This window comes from Octopus bimaculoides, chromosome 2 (genome assembly GCF_046866305.1).
Source record: "Octopus bimaculoides isolate indiv1 chromosome 2, ASM4686630v1, whole genome shotgun sequence".
In the NCBI taxonomy this organism is placed as follows: domain Eukaryota; kingdom Metazoa; phylum Mollusca; class Cephalopoda; order Octopoda; family Octopodidae; genus Octopus; species Octopus bimaculoides.
In genome coordinates this window covers 67,429,309-67,449,220 of record NC_142929.1, presented here as the reverse complement: position 1 = coordinate 67,449,220, position 19,912 = coordinate 67,429,309, and the positions used below count along the sequence as shown (strand labels likewise).

Here is a 19,912-nt window from a genome sequence, read left to right as displayed (position 1 = left end):
AATCCAGCCACAATGGCAAATAATCTACTCACAAGCCAATGAATGAAAGAGATAGATAGATAGATAGACAGAGAGACTTATTTGGTCATCTGACATGCTAGAAATAGCAGCCAACTCTTTCCACCATGATCTCACCGATGTTTCAAAAGCCTTCCTCATTCTAATCTTTGCAAAAATCATTTTCCACATTCTAAACTATTCCGAATATACACTTCCTTACTCAACTGGAATCTTTACATCTTTTATTTATTTTAGTCATTGACTATGGCCATGTTGGGGCACTACCTTGAGGGACCTTTAGTTAAATTTTTTGACCCCAGAACTTATTATCTTTTGTAAATTCTAGTACTCATTCTATAGGTATCTTTTGCTGAACTACTAATGTTACAGGGACATAAATACACCAACACCAGTAGTCAAGCAGTGGTGGCTGACAGACACATACACAAACACACAAATACACACACATGCACACACACATGCACACACACACACACATTTATATATACATGATAGGCTTCTTCCAGTTTCCGCCTACTAAATCCACTCACCAGGCTTTGGTCAGCCCAAGGCTATAGTAGAAGACACTTGCCCAAGATGCCACACAGTGGGACTGAACCTGAAACCATGTGGTTGGGAAGCAAACTTCTTACTACACAGCCATGCCTATGCCTATAACCACAAATATTTCCCATTTCCAACACCTTACTAAAGATGTGGGACAACAGATGATAAAAAATCAAGATGGGTAGAGATTTAATGTTTGACAGACTTATCCTATTTATGTCAGTATCAAAAAACAAACAAACATTAAAATGATGATTATAATGGTCATGGTGGTGGTGACGGTAGCGGCAGTCATCATGACAACAGTAATAGTGGTAGTGATGGTCACTATCGTCATTGTTGTTTGATTACAATAAACTGAAGCTTGCTCAGAAAAAAGAGACCTTCAAATAGTGATTATGATGATCATGGTAGTGGTTGCAGTGATGGTGGTGGTAGTGCCAATGATGGCAGTGGTAGGGATGGTCACCTTACTCTCATCTAGTGCAGAATAATACAACATACCTAACTAAAAAAAAACTTTGTTCAATCTCTTCTCAAAGATAAACACATTTTAAAACAGGAATCTTAACCACAAAACATTTCCCAATGATTACATATGATCTAGTGAACACAATGTCACCTACCACTCCTGTCTCAACTATTGTCATATTGTGATTAATTGATTTTGAATCAATTGATGTCGACCAATGAAAAACTTTAACACACAAACAGTCACAGCCTGTTACTGGAACTTACCAGTGATGCTACATATTTCCACTCACACTGCATGCTGTTTAATTACAAAGAAGTGTGATTATTTTGAATTTTTACACTATTTCATAATTAAACTTTAATATTTAGCATATAAGGTGGCAAGCTGGCAGAATCATTAGCAAGCCAGGCAAAATGCTTAGTGGAATTTCATCCATCTTTATGTTCTGTGTTCAAATTTCACTGAGGTAGACTTTGCCTTATATGCTTTCAGGCTCAATAAAATAAGTACCAGTTAAGCACTGGGGTTGATGTAATCAGCTTCCCTCTACCCTGAATGTGCTGGCCTTGTGCCAAATTTTGAAATTGATATTTAGCACCTACAAGGCAGTAAGCTAGCTGGATCGTTAGCACACTGGGCAAAATGCTTAGCAACATTTTGTCTGTCTTTACATTCTGAGTTCAAATTCTGCTAAGGTCAGCTTAACCTTTCATCCTTTTGGGGTTGATAAAATAAGTACCAGTTGAGCCCCGGGAGTCATTGTAATTGACCTATTTCTTCCCTGAAATTTCTGGCCTTGTACCAAAGTTTGAAACCAGTTCATGCTATTTAAATATCCTTGAAACCATGTCAAAGATACAGAGTAGAATATTTTCTCAAATTATGAAAATGTACAGCACCAGTGGTGCATATGGCTGTTGTGCAAAGTTTGTGATGAACCACTGGTGGTACATGTGGCAGTTAACATGTTAAGTGAACAACATGATGTATTGTTGAATTAATCAACTTTCACTTAGCTTTGGTGCTATCATCATCATCATTATTATCACCATTTTATATTATTTGTTTTGTTTTTTGGGGAGTGTTGGGATAGGGGTCAGGGTGCCATGCTAGAATGGACTGGATGAATTTTAGTGTGTACCAGATGATTCTCCATCATCTGGCATACACAGAAACTTGGAAAAACCATCAATTCTCTCCCTTCTCCTGCTCCACTCCTACTCCATCTTCACTGTCTTCTTCTTCTTCTTCTTCTTCTTCTTCTTCTTCTTCTTCTTATTATTATTATTATTATTATTATTATTATTATTATTATTATATGTTTGACTTTTGCTTTGTATTTGTACGAGTTGACTCCAAGTCTCAGCTAGAGACCACAAGAGACAAGTTAGAAGTTCATGTTGGTGTTATGCCTACGGTGTCATATATTTGGTTTTGCACATAGTATTGTTTGAGAGAATGTTTAAGGAAACATAAGAAAATTATGAGTTTTGTTTTACAATTTGAGATTACATAATACTTTACGTAGGATATGAGCAGTTCCCATGAGCTCTATCTTTGGAATTTCTGCCATTTTGGGGTTCCCTGGTATCTGAGACAGGTAGGAATCAGCCCCTTTTGCTATCATTCCTAGGGCACCTATGAGAACAGGTATTGTTTTAGTCTTGAGGTTCCACATTTTGCCAATTTCTATCAATTATTATTATTATTATTATTATTATTATTATTATTGTGATGAACTGGTTCAACTGTTAGCACAATATGTATATTGTTATACTTGGGGTTGGTCTTTTTTTTTTATCAATTAAATGCATGCACTATTTATTTGATCTTCACTTTAGGTTTTATTTGTATTATTTTTGAGTTTATTGAAGGCAGCGAGCTGGCAAAATCGTTAGCATGCCAGGCGAAGTGCCTAGGGGTATTTCGTCTGCCACTACATACTGAGTCGAATCCTGCCCAGGTTGACTTTGTCTTTAATCCTTTTGGGCTTGATTAAATAAGTACCAGTTACACACGGGGGTCGATGTGATCAACTTGCCCCCTCCCTGCAAATTTCAGACCTTGTGGCTATAATAGAAAGGATTATTTTGAGTTTATTTGTCTGTCAAAGTTCTTTCATCACACATTCTGTAACCTTATCAGTGATTCTCAGTCCCATGTGTCTCCTCTTGTCCTGCTTATTCCATTTTGATGTTGAGATATATATATATATATATATATATATATATATATCATCATCATCATCATCATCATTTTCATGTTCACGATTCCATGCTTTCATGAGGCTGACAGATTTACATTGAGGCAGATTTTCTATATTTGGATGCCCTTCCTATCACCCCCCCCCTTACCTGTTTCCAAGCAAGGTAATACTTCCCCTTGGCCAGACATATTTTCACAGAATATTGAAAATGAATGACACTGCTTATGTGACACTGACATTCATTTACAACTATCACATGATGTCAAGACAAGAAGACACAAACATACACAATCCACATACACACATACACATGACAGGCTCTTTACAGTTTCTAAATTCACTCACAATGCTTTGGTTAACCAAGGGCTGTAGTAGTAGACATTTGGTGCCACACAGTCATACCTGCATTATATGTGTGTGCGTATGTGTATGTATGCATGTGTGTGTATATATATATATATATATACATATATATATATATATATATATGAGAAGTGCGTGGTTTAATGGCTATGATATTCAACTCATGATCATAAGGTCATATGTTCAATTCCCGATGGCACATTGTGTCCTTGAGCAAGACACTTTATTTCCCATTGCACTAGGTCCTCAGGTGGCAAAAATGAGTTGTACCTATAATTTAAAGGGCCAGCTTATCACATTCTGTGCCATGCTGAATTTCCCAGAGAACTATGTTAAGGGTACATGTGTTTGTGGAATGCTCAGCTACTTGCATGTTAATTCCATGAGCAGGCTGTTCTGTTGATTGGATCAACTGGAACACTTGTTGTCATAACTGATGAGTCATATATATATAGGATGGAATTTATAAATATTTAATGCATTACTGTGCATGTTTGACAAATCACATGATTTTAACATTAGAAGTAATACATTTTTAAATCTCTCAGAGAGATTTATGCAGTAGCAGCACGATAAAGTGATAGTATTTTGTCAACTTAATGTGACAGTCCCATGAAAGGGAAGAATGCTACTGTCATTTAGCCCTAGGAAACACTGTTTCCTGTTGGACTTGACACATTTCCTAGGGCTAAATAACAGTAGCATTCTTCCCTTTCATGGGACTGTCACATTAAGTTGACAACATACTATCACTTTAACATTAGAGTCTGCATCCTTGAGATTAGTACAGTATTGTCTGTATTATCTGTGGCCATCCAGTTGATCGTCATCATTGATTCATTTCATCAGGTAATACTGCATTATTGGATGAATCACTGAGAGATGTTTATCCCTTCTTGCCAGTATGAAGGCCAATCTAGCAATGTGGATATTTCTGTATGTACCTGGTAGTGGAGGGGGGGGGGGGTGTAGGTGATGGGAGTAGAGGAAGGAAATAGGAGCTTTATTTGCATACCTCTCAATGTTATCATAAATGAATATAAAAGATATATAGTAACACCTTTAATTCTTATCAAAAATATTTATTTTTTATTCATTTCATTAAACTGTCTTTCTATGTGGAATGTAACACATCTTATCTTTTTAATTAATGATTCTTTTAGTATTTGCTCACCAACCACACCAATCTGCTGATGAAAGATATCAAAGTGACTAGGTGTGTCCTATACGAGTCTAAACCTATGAACTGTTGTAACAATAGAGGAAAAAAAAAAACGAACTTTTACTGAGCCCTGCAAAGTTTGCAATTGTAATTTTTCATTCACTTGAAGACATTCGATGATAATTATCCTAATTATGACGTTATCATTATCATAATTTATTAGCTGCTTGATGATAGGACAATCACTTCTTTCAAGCGTGTGTAAATACGAATAAGAACACTGCCCTTGTGTGTGTGAGTGTGAGTCATCATCATTGTTTAGCATCCACTTTCCATGATGGCATGAGTTGGATGGTTTGACATGGAGCTGGCCAAATGGGAGCTGTCCAGACTCCAATTGTTTGTTGTGGCATGGTTTTTACAACTGGATGCCCTTTCTAATGCCAATCACTTAATAGAGTGTGCTGGGCGATAGGCATTAGGAAGGGCATTCAACTGCAGATATGTGTGCGCTTGTGTATATATATATATATATATATATATATATATATGTGTGTGTGTGTGTGTGTGTGTGTGTACATACACACACACACACACACACACAAATATGTAAATTATTATTGTTCCTGAATGTTGTTTTTTATACCTACCATTGACTGCCTGAAGCTTACAAACTTCCTATGCTTAGATCCATGGATCTTTTAATTACATATCGAAATTGTAATGGTCTTCCTGCCACTAACCTTTATGTTCAAGTTAGGGATCTCTTGTTCCACACATCTTTGAAGATGAAACACCAGTAGATCACCTATTAACAAGAGAAATACCAGCAAGATTCCCATGACTTTTGGAGAAGCGCAAATATGAAACACACACACTCACACCCATACGTATACGTACACACACACTCAACAGGTTTTTTTGAGTTTCTGTCTATCCCATCCACTCAGTGGGACTGAACCTGAAATCACATCGTTAGGAAGTGAACTTCTTAACCACATAGCCATGACTGTATGTGTGCATGCATTATCTATCTATCTATCTATATATATATATATATATATATATATATATATATATCATCATCATCATCATCGTTTAACGTCTGCTTTCCATGCTAGCATGGGTTGGACGATTTGACTGAGGACAGGTATCAATGCATTACGCCTGTTTCAAGTGGCTCCATTTAATTGATCTATCAAAGCATTACATCAATTTGAAAGAAACTGCTCTCCCCTGAAGCAGATGACCATATAGATTTACAATATAAAGAATAAACCTTTTTTTTTTAGCATAATTTACGTTGGTATTAGAAACCAAAATAATTATATTGTTTCCCTTTGCTATGTTTGTGGCAAAATGAATTAGGGAAAAACGCATTAATTAATTAATCACCACCAACTGGAACTTAACTGTCAACTCTCAATGGATTTGACTCTAAAGGGTTGTAGACTATATGGTGCATAAAATCTTATGAATAAAATAAAGATAAATTAACTATCTCACCATTCCTTTTTCTTGACCCCACCCAACTATGTTCCTCTGCTACTCTCTAAATTATAATAGGCTTTAGATGTACATTTTTTCCTAAATTTGTTCTGCCACAAACATAGCAAAGGGAAACAATATAATTATTTTGGTTTCTTGTACTGATGTAAATTGTGCTTTAAAAAATGGTTTATCCTTTATATTGGAAATCTATATGGTTGACTGCACTGAGGAAAGCGGTTTCTTTCAAATTGATGTAATGTTTTCATGGATCGATTAAATGGAGCCACTTGAAATGCCTGTAATGCATTGATACCTGGACACCCTTGTTACTTATTTGCTTTTTATTCACCTAACTTCGAGCTGCATGGACTATACCGAACTGGCTTGGTGCCTCAATTTAAGTACCTAATTCAACTGAATCTTAATTTTAAATATATGTATGTATGTATCATCATCATCATCATCATCATTTAACATCCGTGTTCAATGCTAGCATGGGTGTGTGTAAATAAATAAATATATATATATATATATATATATATATATATATATATATATATATATATATATATATATATATATATATATAGGAGAGAAGGTTGAGTTCTATATCATCCTTTACTTTGGGGTGTTCCAAAGGTCGATTTCTAATAAAGATTCTTCGTATTACATTGGTAGCTTACTATAGTAAGTATTTTTCGAATATGAAAATGTTACAAGTGTGAAGTGTTTTATGAGCATTTATAAAACACATATCCAATAGAAACTCAACAACCAAGATGGAGAAGAGAAAGTGTTATAAGATTTTTAAAAATTTAATCCATGCATACGATCGTTTCGAACGGTAATATTAACATGTAAATAACATGGTAAAAAATTAATTTAATTATAATTAAATTAATTACATATTGTTCTCCTCAGTGTGAAAAAAGAATACATCAAAAAGAATACATCGGAAGAATGTTGTACTGTCACAGAAGACTAGATGGAGTGAGTGTCACATAACATATTCAGATATACATAATATCTTTATGAAAGGCAATAACATGCTAAGATAGTGTTGAGTCTAGTTGTGTATAAACTAAACCAACCAACCAACCAACTAACTAGCTGGTCAGCCACAACTAGACTCAACACTATCTTAGCATGTCTTTCATAAAGATATTATGCATATCCGAATGTGTTATGTGACACACTGAGGAGAACAGTAATATGTAATTAATTTAATTATAATTAAATTAATTTTTTTACCATGTTATTTACATGTTAATATTACCGTTTGAAACGATCGTATGCATGGATTAAATTTGTTTTTAAACTCATAACACCTCTTCTCCATCTTTAACTGTTTGTTGAGTTTCTATAGGATACATGTTCTATAAATGCTCATAACACACTTTATATATATATATATATATATATATATATATATATATATATATATATATGGAGAGAGAGAGAGAGAGAGAGAGAGAGACTATGGAACCTAATGTGACCCCTGGCCTTACCAGTTCCTGTGAAGCTGTCCAATCCATGCCAGCATGGAAAATAGACATTAAATGATGATATATGCATTATCTCTTTAGCACCTCCCTAAGTCTATTTGTATATCATTTTTCAACACTTCAATAACACACCTTCAGGTTATGTTTACAAAGAATATTAGTCTATACTTCTCACCGGAGCAAGCCAGAGGGTAGTGGGAACAGTATTGGAGGTGGTAGTGGTAGTGGAAGGGGACTAAGAAACCATCAAACAACCACCTTAGCAACATGACTTCCTTTATACCTTAACTCAGGGATATTATTTAATCACTTAAGCTTTCAGGTAAACATGAACGGCTCTAAATTGTGATTGGTCAAAAAAGAGGTTGGTAATGGTGATTACACAAGGGTGTTGGGTGTCACGATTATAAACTGGCTATATTAGGATCACTTAGAAGGAAATACCAAATGCTGCTGCTATCTTTTGTCTTTTTTTTTTTTTTTTTTTTATTATTAAACAAACATTTTCTAATTGAAGTATATGGTAGTGGTGATTGGTTAGCTGGTTGGTTGGTTGACTGGCTGGTTGGCTGGCTAACTTGCTGGCTGGTTGGTTGGTTGGTTGGCTAGCTGGTTGGTTGGTTGGTTGGTTGGTTGGTTTGCTGGCTGGCTGGTTAGTTGGTTGGTTGACTGGTTGGTTGGTTGGTTGGCTGGTTGGCTGGCTGGTTGGTTGATTTGTTGGCTGACTGGCTGGCTGGTTGGTTGGTTGGTTAGCTGGCTAGTTGGTTGGTTGGTTGATTGGCTGGCTGGCTGGTTGGTTGGTTGGTTGATTAGTTGACTGGCTGGCTTATTGGTTGGCTGATCAGTTGGTTGGTTAGCTGGCTAGTTGGTTGGTTGGCTGGCTGGTTGGTTGGCTAGCTGGTTGGTTACTTGGTTGCTTGGCTGGCTGGCTGATTGGTTGCTTGGCTGGTTAGTGAGGTTCTAATGCCTCTAGCTCCACCGTTACTACCATCATCTCTGTTTCGTACCATCATTACCACCACCAGCATAACTCCTGTGCTAATATCAGTGCTAATACCACTGTTGCACTATCTCCACTATTACCATCACCACCACCACCATCACTACTACTACTGTTGGTACAGCTACCACCCAGCATCACTTTAGCATTGTTGGTCACTATTTCCATCTACATCCTCTACTATTGCTTGCATCCATATTGCCATCACTGCTACCACCACCACCACCAGCATCATCACCATAAACATCATCTACACCACTACAACTGCTAGCTCACTTGCTGCTACCACTATAATCCAACTAGCATCATTTCATGATTATCTTCACATTACCAGTTAAATTTATGGGATAGAGAGCTTAAAGCAGAAATAATGTCTAAAATCAAGTGTCCTTAAAATAAGCTTAATGAAGAGAAAAGTTTTGGTTAACAAGAAGGAAGATGGCCACTGGGTGGTGGTGGTGGTGTATCCTATTTCCATCTAAGGAATGGCTATGCTCAGTACACAGGAAAAGAGTAGAGAAGAAAGTCACATAGTGTAGTCAATGTAAGTTATGGATGCACATGAGGCACAGTTAACAGGCTAACAGTGAAGAAGAACTTTGTATGTAACAGACACCCAGGAGTAGTCAGTTGTGTGTATGTGTATATATATATATATATATATATATATATATATATATATATATTATATACTACACCCCCGTGAAGGCACATGGCCCAGTGTCACAATCATGAAGTAGTGAGTTCAGTTCCTGGACCAGGCTGTGTTTTGTGTTCTTGAACAAGACACTTTATTTCATGTTGCTCTTGTTCACTCAGCTGTAGAAATGAGTTGCAATGTTACTGGTGCCAAGCTGTATTGGTGTTTGCCTTTCCCTTGGATAACATCAGCGGCATGGAGAGGGGACTGCTGGTCTTCCCTAAACAATCTTACCTGGACTAGTGCCTTGGAAGGGGACTTTTTAGGTGCAATCCTGTGGTCATTCATGACCAAAGGGGTCTAAACTACACTCACACTCTCAGTTGAAGGGTGTCTTGTCTTGTGAGTTAGTGACTTCACTAAGTGCTACATGAAAATTACGCAGTACACTCTGTGAAGTGGTTAGTATTAAGAAAGCTACCTTACTGTAGAAACCATGCCAAAGCAGACATTGGTGCTTGGTGCATTCCTCTGCCTCACTGGCTCCTGTCAAATCATCCAACCCATACTGGCATAAGAAAGAGACATTAAACAACAATGACAAAGCAGCAATAAAGAAAGACAACAATAAAAGCTAGAAGTACAAGAAAAGAGTGGTTAGGCCCAGTGTTTGTAAATTTTAGAAACATGGAATTTTTGAAGGATACAATGTCCAGACAGTTAACAACCAATGTAGTTTATTTTATTCTATTTTTTAACAATTCTGAGTATGAAAAAAATGTTTTCAAAAGCCATAGGTGCTGTAGAGGACAAAATATATAAACAGTATAAGATCATAGACTTTGCAATCCCCTATGATAACAGAGTAGATATCAAAGAAATTTTTTTAAAAACTGAAAGATAACAAAATCTAGCCAGAGAACTGAAGAGATTGTGGAAAACTAAGACAACAATTATTCCTATAGTAATTGGTATACTTGGCATAACACCCAAACTGCTACTTAAGAGGCAGATAGTGGAATTGAAACTCATTTTGTCAATCTGCAGAAAAGTACCTTCTTATATTCTGCAAGAGTCCTAAGAAAGATTCTTGGGATTCAAGGAGACTTGTTGTCATCAAACCTTAAGATAGTATACCTAGCTTCATGATGGTGGTGGTGATAGTGGTTTCAAATTTTGGTACAAGGCCAGCAGTTTTAGGGTAGATGTTAATCAATTACATTGACCCCAGTGTACAGCTAGTATTTCTTTTATTGACCTCAAAAAGATGAAAAGCAAAGTTGACCTTGACTAATAATAATAATAATCCTTTATACTGTAGGTACACAGCCTGAAAATTTGGGGAGGGGCCAGTCAATTACATCAACCCCAGTACTTAACTTTTATTGAAACTTGAAAGTTTATCAACTCCAAAAGGATGAAAGGCAAAATCCACCTCTGCAGAATTGGAAGTGAGAACATAATGATGATTGAGATGCTGTTAAGCGTTTTGTTTGGCATGCTAACGGTTCTGCCAGGATGATGATGATGATGATGATGATGATAATAATAATAATAATAATAATAATAATAATAATAATAATAATAATAATAATAATAATAATAATAATAATAATAATAATAATAAATTTTATAAAGAGATTTTTTTTTTTTTACGTGCAGACATCAGTTTTTTTTCATAAACCTCATCCGTTTGCATCTTTAGATGCAAAGACTTGTCCCTTGACATCTTTGGTTGAGACTTGGGTACAGCTTGTATAAATTAAAGCAAAGGCAGTCAGTTCTTTCCCCCTACAGAATATAAGACCAGGTATGATCAAGTTGGCCAATACTTACACTGGAACATATGCTGTCACTATGATATCCCACACCCTAAAAACTGGTATGAACACCATCCAGAGCCAATCACTGAGAGAGAGAATGTTACCATCCTATGGGATTATAGAATATATACAAACAGGCAAATAAATGATAACAGGCCACATATCATCATCAAAGATCTAAGACAAAAAACATGCCTGTTAATTGATATGACAGTGCCTGATGATAGAAACATCTCAGCAAAGGAATTTTAAAACTATTGAAATATAAGGACCCTGAGATTGCGATATCTAAGACGTGGCAATTAAAAACCACGTTATTGTAGGTGCCCTGGGAATGATCAAAAAAGGTAGTGACAAATTTTTTGACCAGATCTCTGGGAAACCAGCCATCTATGAAACTCAAAAAATTGTGTTGACATCAACTGCCTACAGTCTCAGGAAGTTTCTCTCCATCTAATATGTACATACCTTAGGTCTCTGGTTGAGACCCAGTCAGAAGATGAAATAGAATACCTATCAATTGGAAAATAATAGTAATAATAATGATGATGATCATGATAATGATAATGTTTCTATTATTTGCCTCCACGGCAAAGGATGAAAGTGACATTACAAAGACAGACATAAAGTGTAGGAGTTTAAATATAATGATAATAATAAATGCCACAGGCAGTAGCTCTTGATTTTAACAGATTGGGAGTGCTGCCATGTACGTTTTTTGTCTTGGTATGAAAGATGGGCTACAGCAAATATTCTGCTCAATACCACAGATTTGCCTGTCACTTGTTTGACCATAACCAGTTGAGCATGTCCCTTAGTGGCTGACAATATGTGCATTTCTGATCATGAGCAGAAGTAGTTGGGGAACATCATAACCATGTGTTGCAAAAATTTCTTTGGGATTTGAATAATTCACCTCTGGAAATATCCTTAAACAAACCTTATTCAGGGACCTATTGAGTGGGATGGGCTACTTGACCTGAAGAAAATTCTAACTGGGCTCCACCTGTAAGATCATGCACTGTTTATCTTGATGTGAGATCACCATGTCAAGCACATTTGGTTGTGATGCATGTGCTGGATGTACCCTTATCAGATAGGTAGTCATAATGGGTATATTGGACTTCGTATGTTTATACCCCAGTGTCACGTTGATGGCATGCACTGCTCTCTTACTCAGTAATAATAATAATAATAATAATGATAATAATGGTTTCAAAGTTTGGCATAAGGCCAGCAATTTTGGAGCAGTGGGTAATAATAGTAATAATAATTCTTTTTACTGTTGGCACAAGGCTTGGATTTTTGTAGGGAGGGGCACAATTGATCTTATCAACTCCAGTACTTGACTGGTACTTAATTTATCTTACTTTCTAATAATAATAATAATAATAATAATAATTAGGTTGGTGGTGATGGTGACAGTGAATACTTGGTCTTTGTGTATGGAAGTGATAATACTGATTGATGTAAATATGACCGCCAGTAATAACTTCCTCCACCACTACCACCACCACCATCTCCACTATTATCACCAATGCTTATAAACAGGTCACCAATTTATGAAAATATTGTAATATAAATACACCTGTATCATTATGTGGACTGGGCTTCCTCTTACAAATTATAGCTTAAATTTAATGATGTAAAAATAAAAAAATAACAACATCCTCCTTGCTTTCTACCCTTTATGATTGTTTTACATAGGTAAAACAGGAAGTGGATTTAATGGGAGATAATTAAACCCAAGAGGCTTTTTTTTTTTTTTATGAATTACTATTAATTTCATTCATTTTCATTTTGCATCTGCTTTCCACTCTGGCAGGGATTGGATGGTTTGATGGTTTGTCATGATGTGCTACCAATTTTGTCACTCAGCTTCAAAGTTGTTCCACCTGCTAGAAATAGCAGCCAAATCTCAATCAGATGATTCATTAAAAAATTGAAGGACATACTATCTGAAGGAACAAGTGTATGATAGGAAGAAGGTAGGAGTATGTAGGGGTGGACTGGGAAGGGAGTAATTGAAAATAACAGAGGTGGCCAAAGGTAAAGAAGGATAGATGGATATAAAGAGCAAGTATGATAGAAAAACAAGGCAAATTGGGAGTGAAGTAAGTAGCAGTGACAGTATTTGAACTCGGAACATAAAGATGGACGACATGCTGCAAAGCATTTTGCCCGTCATGCTAATGGTTCTGTCAGCTCACCACCTTAATAGTAGTAGTAATAATAAACAACAACATCATCATCATCATCGTTTAACGTCCGCTTTCCATGCTAGCATGGGTTGGACGATTTGACTGAGGACTGGTGGACCAGATGGCTACACCAGGCTCCAATCTGATTGGTAATAGTAAAAGTGGGCAAAGGTAGGGGTAGGTGATGAAATAAAGGTACAAGTAGTGGTGGGACTGGAGGTAAGGAAATAGATGAGGTTCACAGGAGAGAGAGTTGTTTGAGAACACAGCTGGGTTGCTAGGATTTAGTGTGTGTGTGTGTGTGTGTGAATGCTGGTAAGAAAGCCCCAAAATAAACACTGTTCTTTGACACAAAAAATTCTGCCTACCTATCACCTTAAAATTATTCCAAGTAAAAGTGTGGTTGTCCTTGCATACAAACTAGTCCCCTGCAACTCTCTCCAGCTGAGCATCCCTAATCTCACAGGCTCGTAAGTGCTGTGCCACATAAAAAGCACCCATACCAGTGCTGCATAAAAGTACCCAGTACACTCTGTAAAGTGGTTGGTGTTAGGAAGGACATCCAGCTGTAGAAACCATGCCAAAACAGGGAGCCTGAACAGCCCTTCAGCTGGTCAGCTCCTGTCAAACCGTCCAACCCATGCCAGCATGGAAAATAGACTTTAAATGATGATGATTGTGTTGAATAGTAGTGGTAATAGTAGTTTCAAATTTTGGGACAAGGTCAACAATTTCAGGGCTAAGTCAACTGCATCAACCCCTGTACTTGGCTGGTACTTATTTTATTGACCCCAGAAGGATGAAAAGTAAAGTTGGCCTTGACAGTATTTGAACTCGGAACATAAAGATGGACGACATGCTGCAAAGCATTTTGCCCGTCATGCTAATGGTTCTGTCAGCTCACCACCTTAATAGTAGTAGTAATAATAAACAACAACATCATCATCATCATCGTTTAACGTCCGCTTTCCATGCTAGCATGGGTTGGACGATTTGACTGAGGACTGGTGGACCAGATGGCTACACCAGGCTCCAATCTGATTTGGCAGAGTTTCTACAGCTGGGTGCCCCTCCTAACGGCAACCACTCCGAGAGTGTAGTGGGTGCTTTTACGTGCCACCGGCATGAAGGCCAGTCAGGCGGTACTGGCAACGGCCACAACAGTAAATAATCGTTTCTACTTTTGACACAAGGCCAGCAGCTTTAAGGAGAGGGGCAAGTCAATCACATCAACCTCATTACTCACCTGATTCTTATTTTATCCACCTCCAAAAGTATGAAAAACAAAGTTGAGCTTGGCAGGATTTTGAACTCAGAATGTGAAACCAGGCAAGATACTGTTAGATATTTTGCCCAGTGCGTTAATGTTTCTGCCAGCTTGCTCTATTAACAGTGGTAAATAATGATAAATATAACAATTTTTGTGTTGTTGACACTCCGTAGGTTACGACGTTGAGGGTTCCAGTTGATCTGATCAATGGAACAGCCTGCTCATGAAATTAACATGCAAGTGGCTGAGCACTCCACGGACACGTGTACCCTTAACGTAGTTCTCGGGGATATTCAGCATGACACAGTGTGACAAGGCTGACCCTTTGAATTACAGGCACAACAGAAACAGGAAGTAAGAGTGAGAGAAAGTTGTGGTGAAAGAGTACAGCAGGGTTCGCCACCATCCCCTGCCGGAGCCTCGTGGAGCTTTAGGTGTTTTCGTTCAATAAACACTCACAACGCCTATGCAAAACAGCAATAACAATAGTAGTAATAACCCTTTCTACTAAAGGCACAAGGCCTGAAATTTGAAAAGAGTGGACTAGTCAATTACATCAACCCCAGTGCTCAACTGGTACTTATTTTATCGACCCTGACAGGATGAAAGGCAAAGTTGACCTCAGCAGAATTTGAACTCAGAACATAAAGACAGATGAAATGCCACTAAGTATTTTGCCTGGCATGCTAACAATTCTGCCAGCTCACGGCCTTAACAACAGTAGTAATAATGATAATGTATATTAGTGGTCAGTTAATACAAAATTATATTATACTAATTGAATAATACAATGCAGGGTTCTTTGTTTCTAGTTCTCCATATATAACTGTGATTCTCAACCATTTTTTGACGAGGGACGAGAGACATCTTTGATTCCTATTTTACTCAGGGGAGGGGTACCCTCATAGCCATTCAATGTCTAAAAACTCCTATTATGTTTTTATGATTAAATGTTAATAAGGAATTGTATACAAAAATGTTTAAATATTTTGTGGACTGTAAAAATATAAGCAGTTTGTTGTTTGATACATTGGAAGATTGTTACTTCACTTTGAAACAATAGGAAGGGCATTCAGTCATAGGAAAACTCTTCTCCCAGCATAGTATTGTCTGACCCATACAAACATGGAAAAATAGGTGGTGGTGGAGGAAGTGGAGGAGGAGAAGGGAGTGAAGCAGCAGCAGCAGTAATCTAAGCACAACTAAAAACTGTGCTTTCCATTGTTTTTATTTGCAATTATGTGGACTGTATTTTCCATCAATTTTACACTGTCCATCAATTTTTCAGAACAAGTTTCCTCTCCAATCTTGATTATGTCATTTCTTTATATATGAAATATGCCATCAATAACTTCTTACAACAAGTTGTTTTGTTTGTTTGTTTTTTTCCACTCTTCTTTCATCTCCATTGTATTACTTCCGTTTATATGTTGACTTGATTTCTATTAAAGTAGAAAATGCTAATATTTCCTGTTTATGTTGTGTTTCCTGTTTCAGGTAAATGGGATAGTTGTCCTTGATGAAAGTATCAAAGCTATCCAGAAGATAATTGACAATGTCACCGATTCATTGCAGCTAATTCTAGCTCATCCAAAACAGGTTGGTTGGCAGCTTCTTTAATTGTGTAACAGAATTCAAAGATGAAAAGAGAATAAACAAAAAGAATTAAAAAAAAAACCTTGTGTGTCTCAGATGTTTTAAGTAATTATTCAAGACAAATCAAGCTTCTTTGCTCTCAGGAAGCTTGATGTGTTGGTTTCAGTGAGAGACATTCCTGAAAAGGAAGAGTTTTAAAACAAACTGTATGATAAGTGATAGTAAATCTATTAAAAAAAAAATAATAAAATAAAAAAAACATGGTTGTGTGGTTAAAAAGCTTTGCTTTACAACCAATTGGTTTCAGGTTCAGTTCCACTGAGCAGCACTTTGCGCAAGTGTCTTCTACTAAAGCTCCAGGCCAGGCAATGCCTTGTGGGTGAATCTGGTAGATGAAAACCATATAGAAGCCTGTCGTGCGTGTATGTAATATGTGTGTGTGTGTGTGTGTGTATATATATATATATATATATATATATATATATACAGGGGTTGGACAAAATATTGGAAACACCTAGCATCATAGCATCATAATTTTGAAATATCTATAAAACCATCAAAAGCTTGTTTATTTTAAAGTTTTTTTTATATATTATTAGTGTTGCTTAATATGTTTTGCTAAAATTGCTGTTTCTTTTCAGATATCATCAGAAAAAGATAATTAAAATTCATTAAAATGACAGATCTATCAGACTTTCGATAGGTGTGCATATGGCAGGTCCTAGCATAATGAAAACAGCCGAAATGTTTGGTGTGTCAAGAAGTACTGTCTCAAAAGTAATGACAGCCTATGAGAAAGAAGGAAAAACCTCCTCATCGAAACAAAACTCTGAAAGAAAACCAAAACTTTCAGATAGGGACTGTCAGACTCTTACACGATTTGTTAGAAAGTATCACAAAAGTACAGCTCCCAAAATTACTGCAGAGCTTAATGACCACCTTCAGAACCCAGTTTTCACAAAAACTTTGCCTGGAGCTGCACAAAGCCAGATTTCATAGGAGGGCTGCAATAAAAAAACCACTACTTTCAAAAACAAATGTTGCAAAGTGTTTAGAGTGGAGTAAAAACCTATAGAATTGGTCCCTAGAGCAGTGGAAGAATGTTATTTTCTCAGACGAGTCATCCTTTACCTTATTTCTGACCACTGGCTGAGTATACGTGTGGAGACAGCCAAAAGAAGTATTTGACCCAGACTGCCTACTTCCAACTGTTAAACATGGAGGATGATCTGGGGGGACTATATCTATTTCCCTTCATGGCAGAAATAGTCAAGACTATTTAAGCATTTTATCTGATCAAATTTATCCTATGGTTGTGGAACTGTTTCACCAATTCACACAGCTAAAGTTGTTACTGAATGACACGGGGAACATTCTAGTGAAGTTGAACATCTTATCTGGCCACCACAGTCCCCAGATCTCAATATTATTGAACATTTATGGTGCATTTTAGGAAAACAAGTAAGGAGCTGATATCCTCCACCATCATCACTACAAAAACTAGAGACTGTTTTAGCTGAAGAATGGACAAAATTTCCTTTGGAAATAATTCAAACTTTGTATGAGTTCATACCTCGTAGAATTCAAGCAGTAAATACTGCAAAGGCAGTCCTAAAATCAATTTGTTTGAAATTTTAAGGTGTTTCCACTATTTTGTCCAACCCATGTATATATATATATATATATATATATATATATATATGTGTATATATATATATATATATATATATATATATATATATATATATATATATATATATATATATATATATATATATATATATATATATGTACGTATATTTGTCTATATCCCTGTAACTTAGCAGTTCAACAAAAGAAGCCAATAGAATAGTACAAGACTTAAAAATAAGTACTAGAGTTGATTTGTTTGACTAAACCCTTGACAGTGATACCCCAGCATGGCCGCATTTCAATTACAGAAACAAGTAAATGATAAATGATATATGAATAAATAAAACTTGTGGTATTTAATTATATAATTTTATTGTCTAAATGTAAGTCAAACCAGGATAAACTTCATCATTTAGAAGCTGACAGAAATGTCAGAGCATAAAAACATAAATGCTTTGCAGTATTTCTTTCAATTCCTTATGTTCTGAGTTCAAATCCTGTTGAAGTTAACTTTGTCTTTCATTCTTTTGAGCTTGATAAAATAAAGTACCAGTCACATACTGAGGTCAGTGTAATCGACTAAACCCCCTTCCTCTAAGTTTCAGGTCTTGTGCCTAAATTAGTAACAATAAAAGTGATTTTCAAATTTAGTAGGGTGGAGGACAAAATACTCTGTATATTGATAACATTTCTGATTCATTGCAGCTAATCCTAGTTCATCCAAAATAGATTGGTTGGCAGCCTCTTTAATTATGTAATAGAATCCAAAGATAAAAAAATTAAACAAAAAGAATACAAAAAACCTTTTGTGTTTTAGATGTTTTAAGTAAATAGTCAAGCTTTTCTGCTTTAACACTTTCGATACCAACCTGGCTGAAACTGGCTCTGGCTGAAACCGGCTCTGGCTCTATGGTACAAATGTCTTTTTTCATAAGTTTCAAATTAAAATCTTCCACCAAACCTTAGTCACAAATTATGTTCCTAACACTAACTGAATGATAACTAAGTTATTTTACTAAATTCTTTGTTATATTTAAAATAATTGAATGAAACACAGAGCATCTCAAAATAAATATGGAAATGAAAGGGTTAAGGAAGCTTGATGTCTTAGTTCAAATCCCATGGTGACTGGCTTGACTTTTGTCCTTTTGAGAGTTGACAAAATTAATGGCTGATAACAACTGGGGTCAATTTCAATAATGTATTCCCCAATATTTGAATCATTGTGGTTTTGTTAAAAATCAATATTATTTATTAAGAAATAACTCAATTTATGATATCCTGTTTTCTACCCTATCAATTTTTTTTCTTTTATCTTTTTTGTTTTAGGCTATTGGTTGTCGGAGTTTGTCCAGTTGTTCCAATATTTCTGCTGCAGAGGATATCCAAACCCTGAAGGAACGTATTAAACTGCTATTGACTGAATTAGATCATAAAGAGAAAGTGAATCGAGAAAGAAACTCTGCTCCCAATCTCCTCTCTTCTTCTTCTTCTACACCATCAAATCACTCGTCGTCTTGGTTAGCACCCTCCCCTAACCGAACTGAACATCGGCCATATTATGATGACTGGGAAAAGAATCTAGAGTCTATTAAACTTGGGGAAGATGAATTTGTAGTATAGCTGCAAATGACTAAAGCAGAGTCTATAGTAGAGATGATATGTAATATCATTTATTATTTTCATAACTTATTAAATAAAACGCAGGACGTGCCTGATATTATTTTCTGGAAGTCCTTAAAAGGTTTTATTTTTGCATTTTATTTTTATTTTACTCCTTCCCTACCCTTCATCCCATCCATGGTACATTGGATGAAGTTTTTGAGAAATATTGTTATAGATATATGAGTAGTGAACTATTGATGTATTTTTGTTTTCTGTTTGTTTTGTTTTGTTTGATTTTTTTCACTGAATGTTTTTTACTGCACACAATTTCATAATTAGACAACATTAGTTAATGAAATTATTCCTCCACCAGCTG

General features: G+C 36.1%; 1 protein-coding gene across 9 annotated transcripts in view; it reads left to right on the top strand.

Moving 5' to 3' along the window:
• LOC106878549 (uncharacterized) overlaps positions 1-19,681 on the top strand; it is a 338,719-nt gene extending 319,038 nt beyond the window's left edge. For all 9 annotated transcript variants that reach the window (XM_089346862.1, XM_089346857.1, XM_052977982.2 and 6 more), the window contains 2 exons: positions 16,201-16,302; positions 19,261-19,681. In XM_089346862.1, coding sequence (XP_089202988.1) covers positions 16,201-16,302; positions 19,261-19,554 — 396 coding nt within the window. In that variant the 3' untranslated portion in view covers positions 19,555-19,681. The remainder of the gene's footprint in view (positions 1-16,200; positions 16,303-19,260) is intronic.
• The last annotated feature ends 231 nt before the right edge of the window (positions 19,682-19,912 follow it).